At 37.9% G+C, this 8,905-nt stretch overlaps 1 protein-coding gene across 2 annotated transcripts in view; it reads left to right on the forward strand.

The window, feature by feature from the left end:
- LOC140354593 (DNA-binding protein SATB2-like) overlaps nt 1-8,615 on the forward strand; it is a 19,374-nt gene extending 10,759 nt beyond the window's left edge. For both annotated transcript variants that reach the window (XM_072439700.1, XM_072439691.1), the window contains 6 exons: nt 1,125-1,172; nt 1,757-2,316; nt 2,804-3,019; nt 3,609-3,761; nt 6,046-6,243; nt 8,013-8,615. In XM_072439700.1, the coding sequence (XP_072295801.1) occupies nt 1,125-1,172; nt 1,757-2,316; nt 2,804-3,019; nt 3,609-3,761; nt 6,046-6,243; nt 8,013-8,555 (1,718 nt within the window). In that variant the 3' untranslated portion in view covers nt 8,556-8,615. The remainder of the gene's footprint in view (nt 1-1,124; nt 1,173-1,756; nt 2,317-2,803; nt 3,020-3,608; nt 3,762-6,045; nt 6,244-8,012) is intronic.
- The last annotated feature ends 290 nt before the right edge of the window (nt 8,616-8,905 follow it).

An 8,905-nucleotide genomic window follows, 5' to 3' on the forward strand; every position in this document is an offset into this window, starting at 1 on the left:
TTTTTTAAATTTGGCTCCACGAGCTAATCAGAAGCAGACTTTGTGGTTGAAAATAATGACTGAAAATAAAAAGGGGAAAATGAGCTTTGTTACACTATTGGGACATATGGAGTTTCAAATTCCTTCAAAATTGTATGTTTTTTTTTTCACAGCTACATGGCACATAAGTTATACATTGCTTGCAAAATAAACACACTTTAAACCACACTTGTTAAAACACATTTTTAGGAAGAGGGTTCAAAACTTGAAATATTCCATAGAATTTGGCAATCTCCCTCGATACAAACAGTATTCTTGGGCAATAAAAACATCCATCCATCCATCCATTTTCTACCGCTTGTTCCCTTTTGGGGTCGCGGGTGACTGGAGCCTATCCCAGTGACTTCGGGCCTTAGGCGGGGTACACCCTGGACAGTGGCCAACTTGTCGCAGGGCCAACACAGAGACATAGACATTACAGACAGTTCACGCTCACATTCATTCACTTGGGCCAATTTAGAGTCACCAATTTTTACCTAACACATGCATGTCTTTGGACAATAAAAACACCTGTATTTAAATAAATGAACGATGGCCAAGTTTACTTTACACTAAGGGAACATTCCAGTTCCAAAACATTTTCATGAGCTCTGCAGGTGATAAACTCTACACCAGAAAACTCCCAAAGTGCACATTAAACTCTACCTTTTATTGCCTGAGCACAAACTGTCGTTGTGTCCTAAGGAAAGACACTTGACCCACATTATGAATATGGTGTTTGATCGAGTGTTGGTGGTGGTTGAAGGGTCTGATATATTAATATTAGTAATCCTTTGAAACAATATTATATTGAAAGGCAAATTGACGCCATGTACTGTTGAATATTGACTACATACAGTATATTATACTTCAGCACAAAGCTCAGCGTTTCACAATCATTTTTTCTTTAAAAAGTATTGATGGATAATCTCATTTAAGACTTGAAGAAATACAGTGTGTATATTTATACTTATACTTTATATTCAGGCTGGTGTTTTATTGTTAATGTATAAAATATTTGCACCAAAAATATTTTTTTGTGGTGTAAATAGTGATATACTTGATGGCAGATAATGCATTGAATAAATGTAAATGTTTTCCCATAGGTGACTATGTAGAGAAATGGACAGCGCAGGATAAATCAGATTGCAAAGGTATGTACAGATAACATGCATTACTTTCTCAGATGGCTGGCAGCGTGAAGGAGGGGAGAGAGAATGCATTTATATGTATTGACAGATGATTGGTTGAGAGTTAACATTTGAAAGTTGTGATTGGTTGACAGTGGCTATGCTTATATATACACCAAAAGGCTTATTATCATTTCTTGATTCACACAGTAAAAAATGACTGTAATAATCAACTACCCCATTATGAGATCATGTTTGAGTGTGTTTACGAGCACAAGAGAAATCTGATCATCAAAAACGCCTTGTGACTTGTGAAGTACATTCTTAACTGTTGTATTTGGAAGACAGACTCTTTCAATTGTTAAGGTTTCCTCTTCATTTTTTGTCTTTGCCACATTAGTTTGAACTCCAGAAATCAGATAACAATCAGATTTGTATGAAAAGATAACCATTTATAGTTACAACCTGACTTGTGGCTTGTGCAGGTGTTGACAAGTTAAATTATGAAAGACCAAATTCAATGGTTACTCTAAAAACCCATGAATTAACTGCCATATGGTATATTTTCTCTGGTGCATGTAAACATTTGTGTGTTTATTTCTCCCCAGTGGAGAGAGAGATGGATTCGAGCGTCCTCTCTCAGCATCCTGCTTCTCTGCTCCCCTCACCAGCGCACCTGAACCCCCTGTCTGCTCCTGCTGCTCTGTCTCTCAAAGGCTTGGACCCCCAAAATTGTTCTCCATCAGCATATTTACCTCACCCGTCCAACCAACACCACCCCAGGAACGCTGCACCTCTGCTGGGTCACTCTCTGCTCAACCAGCCGCTTCCTCCGCAAATCGTACGCCAGCAAATCGCAATGGCGCATCTACTAAACCAGCAATTAGCCGTTAGCCGCATGCTAGCTCACCAAAACCAGCATCCACAAGGGCAAAATCAGCAGTTTCTCCACCATCCTCCCATTGCAAGGACCTGTAAAAGTGCAGTAATGACCAGTGAAATACAAGGCCGTATTAATAATAATAATAGTAATAATAATAATAGTAATTATAATAGTTGGGGATCAGGGGAAGTGTCTGTAGATATCTACCAACAAGTGAGGAATGAACTGAAGAGGGCCAGTGTGTCCCAGGCTGTGTTTGCAAGAGTGGCTTTCAACAGGACTCAGGTAAACCATTATTAACTATTTATTTGTATGTATTTATTAACTCTGAATTCTGGATGAGTATTTTACAAAGTGGCTGCCTTAATAAATGCATTTACAATCTCAATTCACAATTTTTTTTGTTTATCACATAAACTAACGGGCTCTTTCTTAATACAGTGCTTTCAAGTTATGAGTCTAGAATGAATGCAAAATAAATGTTCATTAGCCGATGTGTTTAAATCAAAATGAATCCAGATCTAAAGTAGAAAAGCTTGGACTAAAAGAAAGCTAGATGTTAAGAACTCGGGAAAACGGGTGTCGCCCAATAAGTTTACAGTTCTTCCCATTTCCTTTTTGAGATGTTGAAATGTATTGATGGAATATTTCTCTATCTATTAATTAATTTATAGCAATACATATAATAATAATAATAGTAAATGTAAAAATGAAAATGAATTGTTAGTGGACTTGACAATGGACAATGGTGTTATTTGAACTCCATCTCCAGGGTTTGCTGTCTGAGATCCTTCGTAAAGAGGAGGATCCACGCGCTGCGTCACAGTCTCTGCTGGTGAACCTGAAGGCCATGCAGAACTTCCTGAACCTCCCCGAGTCCAAACGAGACCGGATTTATCAGGAGGAGAAAGAGAGGACGTCTAACCCCGCCCACCACAACCTCTCTACCAATCACATTGCGGCTTCCAATGCCATCAGACACGCACAGGTATGAGCGATTCACTTTACTTTAAAATAAAGATCAGTTGGGATTTAGCAAAGTATCAGTGACAATTGCAAAAACACATTTTTTACACTGAATGTGCATTAAAACTCACACATTATTTACTAGTTAAATAATGTTTACTTGTTTCACAATTGTTGTCCAGCTCAATAATGATCATAATGACTTGGATTTATAAGGCACTGCACAATGCATTATTAATTTACTCCAAACTTGCTAAAAAACATGAAAGTCAAGACCACACAAAATAATTTTAAAATGTCCTGTTTTTAATTCTGTTTAATTGTCCTGATAAACAAAGCTGTTGTTTATTGATTCAGATGCAACATAGACAAAGGATTTATTACCTTACCCAGTGTCTTCTTATGACTTATCTCCTTTATCAGATTGGCTTTTAAATTTAATTGATGCAGAAAAAATCCAGACTTATTGTTGATGCAGCGACGTGTCTTGGTCATTATAATATAATATATTCCTCACAAACAGGAGCCATGTTTAAGAGAAAATGTGTGGCCATAATGTTTTGGCTGTTCCTTGCATATCCGGTAATTTTTTTTAATTTCATTTTTTCCAGAGTAAGTGGAGCGTTCCTGCCTCAGACTTGTCCCTGAAGCTTGACTCTCAAATAAACATCACTAAAAACATCTACGACGAGATTCAAACCGAGATGAAACGAGCCAAAGTCTCCCAGGCGCTGTTCGCTAAAGTCTCCACCAACAAGAGCCAGGTTGGTACCAATGTAGCAACATTTACTTATTCTACTCTAACTTTTATTTTCTGTTCGCCTCTACAAATGTTTTTATTTTATTTTTAAGATAGATGGTTTTATTGTATTATTAACCTAAAATTTTGTATAATGAGTATGAATAAGTCATTTTCACTTATTGAGCACCAAAGTTTGTCTAAGACTAGTTTTTTTCTTGTCACTAAAATACAATTTGAAATATCTAACTGTTTTTAGTGTAGTATAGGTCTTTTCTTACATTTGCCTAGAAAGCATAGAGATATCACTATTTGGGGAGTCTAATAATAAACAAAATTGTCTTGGTGGTAGATGAAAATAAAATGTCAATAGAAAGAAAAGCATTTGCATAGTTTCAAATATCTAATGCTAAAAGGAGTGTATGATATTATAATGTACAAAAATGCATTTGCTGCATCAAATGTAAAAGATATGTTGATGTTGTGTAGATTATTTAGTACTGAATTGTAATGAAAAGGACATATATTTTTGGTGTGAGTGAGAGCGAGGCATGTGTAGTGTGTATTTGCCTCTGTCAGAGTCTAAACAGTCTGAGCCACATCAAACACACAGACATCAGACAAACAACCGTCGAGAGAGGTGGAGTCCTAAACAAGCAGGGAGAGAGAAATATGATATATACTTTACAGTTTTTCTCTAAATATTATGTTTCGATTACCTTTGGGTTTGATTCCTGGACGAGGTATGGTTCCTTTTGTGTCTGTCCAGGCTTCCTTTTCTTTTAACCAAATAAAAGTTCCATATCTGAATAGAGTTTTGTCCATCAAATTAAAGGTGCACTGTGTAATTTCTCTGTTGGAAATCTCCATGGAGATGTTATTGCTTTATAGGCGCAAGACTTTGCTTATCTCTGCGCGGAGACCATTCCGTACACTCAAAGTCTGGAGAGACAGGGAAAAGACGACACTCGTTGAGAGGAGCAGAAGTGAAGAGAGTTTGAGGAAGTGTTTGATGCAGGAAATTGTCCGCAAATACATTTTATAAACTCATTTAATTAATATTTCTGCAATTAAGCACAACACATTCATTTGAAGCCGTGCGCACGTGGTAACCTCTGAATCTGTGAATGGAAACAATGATCGGACCTGCAAGAAAACTCCTCTTTCAGACGGCGCACATGAGCGAGGTGTGATTTAATGAAGCGCTGAGACACGTTACGTTTATCTTTACGCACCGCACACCGGAGTCTAGAATGGCCCAAATGATCCCACCTGAACCGAGCTTGTGCACGATACTGTCCTAACATGACCCTATCCAGAATATTCCCATCATAATTCTTAACAGAGAGCTTTTCTTCACAAATGTATTGCTCAACCCAGGCGCGCACACTCAAAGAAGTAACTGGAGTTTTACCGTCAGAATCAGCGCTTCTGGTAGAGCTTCATGTGTTTTCACGCTTTTGTGTTTTACCTGCTCTTGTCTTTTCTGCAGCTGAGCGTTTGTCCCACAGCTGCAGATCCGTGTCTCTCTCCCTCGCTGCTTTTATTCTTTCAGGGAGGGGCATCTGTGTCTCTCATTGCGTGCCCATGACCCTCCTCCTTTGACCATTCAGACCCCATGTCTTTCAATGCATTTTTTTCCTGTTGTGTGAAGCACTTTAAATTTTCATGCGCATCTCTTTCAAACATATTGCAATAAGAGTCTGAAGCACAATGAGAAAACAATTACATCTACATAAATATAGCTTGCCTAAATATTATTAAGTGTAGGCTACTAAAATACAATTTAGTCATTTTATAAGTGGAATTGAGTCTTTGATGTGACTGTGTGCTGCTGCATGGAGTGTCTCCCCCATCTCTCTCTGTCCCACGTGGCTCGGTCAAACCCACTGATTATTGGATCATGTTTAGTTAAATCTCCCTTTCATAGTGTTTTGGAGGTGATGAGGGTGTAATGTGATGTGGGTTTCTGTGCACAGATTCCAGCTGCAGGTGGGATCTATAAAGCACAAATTGTGTGGCAGGAATTTGAATTACTTAAGCTTCTTGTGGCCACTAGGAGTACATACTTGTGCAGCACTTTTAAATATTTTTTTTATTAGGCTGCCACCTTAACCACTGGACCACCAGGCAACACCACTTGCATATTTAATCCAAAAAAATGCAAGATAGATCAAATGAATGCTGTACTGTAGAACCTTCCAGGCCAGAAAAGTTACGTAGTGTACCTTTGAGTAAATAAATCAGTATAAATAATCAGAGTACAACCCTTTTATTCTTCTGAAAACTCTTCCTCTGTCTTCTCTTAGGGCTGGTTGTGTGAGTTGTTACGATGGAAGGAGAACCCAAGTCCGGAGAACAGAACGCTGTGGGAAAACCTCAGTATGATCCGCAGGTTTTTGTCCCTGTCCCAGACCGAGAGGGACCAGGTCTATGAAGAGGAGAGCAGGCAGCAGCATGGAGAGAGGGGAGGGTACGCCACTGCTGGGACTATCACTGAGGCACAGGTATGGAGGAGTTTGGTTGTGACTGCCCGATGTCTATTTTTGGGTGCACATTGTCCTGGTTTAGTCCTGATGTAGATTTGATTTGTGTGGTCAGGGTTTGGTCTAGTCCAGATGTAGTTCCGGGATTGCTCTTTGTTTGGTCACATTTTTTTAAAATATAAGTTAAATGTGGTATTGAATCTTACATATCATGTAATAAAGTAATCAATTTAGCCCTATACATATATTTTGTAAAAGCAGCCCTTGGGGTCAAAATAAGACCGCTGTGTGCTGATCTAATTAGACAATCAGGAACCAGTTAGCCGCACCAGCATGCTGTTAGCAGACAAGTTAGCAGTGGTGGATAAACTACGCTCTGGTCTCTGAAAGTTGTGAAAGCTCTTATTAACTCATTACGGTGAATAATTAGGATGATTGGACCAATGCAAACTATTAGATGGTTTTAAGAGAGTTTTATGCAGATTCAAACTAGAACTAAACCAGGATCAAATAAAGACTGAAATAGGTCCAAACAAGGACTAAACAAAATAGAACCAAGTCCAAACCAGGGCTTACTCCTGATAATGCATACACATATCAATTGAATAAATAATATATATATTGATAAAACAAAAGGATGTTGAAGTACATGTCTGTGTGTTCCACCACCTGCTGATCTTCTGTCTGCCTCATAATTCAAGCGGTAAATAACTTCCTACACATTTCCTTACTCCATCCTCTAAAACCCCAAATGTCTCACCCGACCAAAGCCTCAATATTATTCATTTTAGGCCTGTAATCATTGGAGGAAAGAAAGACGTCTTGTCATTATCTGTATTTAGATCTTTGATTCAAATGGACCACAGCGTTACACAGTGGATTCCAGCGTGGGCTGTGAAATCTTAATACGCCTTTGCATGTGTCTCACTTCCTAAATCTTTTGTCATAGCCTAAAATACTGGATTGAGTTTATATCAAGAATTAGTTCACAGAGCACATTTTAAACCCACCCAGGAGCATTAACATTTCAGATAGAACTGTTGAACGCCTGAACTAATATAAGAATTCCATACAGTTCTGAACAGTTGTAGAGTTGGCAGGTTTTATACAGAATAAGACCGGATAGCGGGTTATTTGCAGAGGAATGTTATAAATGCAGTCTTTTTGCAGCAATTTTCCTATTGCGTCCATTCCCATTTTGATTGTATTATGATAAATATTGCAGCCCTAGAAGTCACAATTATAACCAAACCATAGAAGTAGTAAAAAAGACGTTCTAAATCTAAGTTTGACTCCAAGGTCCTCGTCCGACAAAGATGATGGAGTAAACGCATTTAAACATGTAATAATACCGGTAGCTTTCTCTGAGTCTTGATGTCTAATGGTTGCAAAGGTATTGCTTTTTACAAATCAGAAAGGGTTTATTGCCATTATCAATAAACAGAATTACAAACATAGGAACTTGTCTTGGTAATTTGGTGCAACATAAAACAATGAACAATGAATACATCAAAAAGAGAAACAATTTAAATCTGCTATGGGATAAAAATAACAATAAGCTATAAGAAAAAAAAAAAAGAATACAAGTAAAAAAGTGTTCACTGTCTACTGAATTGGTGTATGCCTTGTGTGAAATGTAGTAATAAAGCTTCAGAAAATGTACCAAAGTGATCAAAAATTGTACGTTAATGATCATTATTTTATGAGGGGGCCGTCAGGATTCTTTACACTCCCACCAGAAAAGAAAACAACTCAAAATATAATCCTCTCTTTCCTCTTTTGTTGTCTAGATTCTGTACAGACAGAGCCTGCCTGCGTTGACCTCTCCATCTCCAGCTTTCAGTCTCCAGCGCCCCGTCTCGCTCCCCCCTGCACCGCTCTGTGATGAAACATCCCAAAAATCCCCCCGCTCTCGAAATCGCATCTCAATGGAAGCTTTGGGAATCCTGCAAAGTTTTATCGGCGACGTTGGCCTTTATCCCGACCAAGAAGCCATCCACACTTTGTCCGCACAACTGGATTTACCCAAACAAACCATTGTCAAATTCTTCCAAAATCAACGCTATAATATCAAGCAATTCAATCAAGCGAAACCCCCAAGCCCGACTGATGATGCAATAGAAAATATTTTGGAAGATTCAAGCAAAAATGGGACAATTTTAGTGGAAGACTTACCAAAAGAAACAAACATAGAAATGGAACTTGAGTTGAAAGAAGACAAAATGTCAGTCGAGTCGCCTTATAGCAGCTTTGAGAGTCCTTCAAATACAACAAAAAGTGATAAAAATGATGAGATAAATGCATGGGACTCTTGTGAAGTGGAAGATGTATGAACTTTAATAATAACATATATTCAAATAAATGCAGAAAGAACATGAAAACTGAAGGGGGAAATGACAATGGCATATGGACTTGACAATTTGTTTAACAATATTTTGGTGAAAATATTTCATTTTGATTCTGTAATTATTTGTGTTGGTTTGTGAAATGTTTCCCAGGGAGTTATTAGAGTTTATGCTCTATAAAATGTATGTATCCCCATTTCAAAGTAAAGGAAGAATTTTGAAAGTCCATTGGTTAATATATTTAACATACTTAACATAAATTTGGTAAAGAATGATTGCACAGTTTGTTGTTATTTATACCTAATGTGAGGGAAATTGTTCTGTGTTACAGAAAATAC

This window comes from Eucyclogobius newberryi, unplaced genomic scaffold (assembly GCF_026437365.1).
Source record: "Eucyclogobius newberryi isolate DKJ021-1_F unplaced genomic scaffold, fEucNew1.0.hap1 SCAF_1, whole genome shotgun sequence".
Lineage (NCBI taxonomy): Eukaryota > Metazoa > Chordata > Actinopteri > Gobiiformes > Gobiidae > Eucyclogobius > Eucyclogobius newberryi.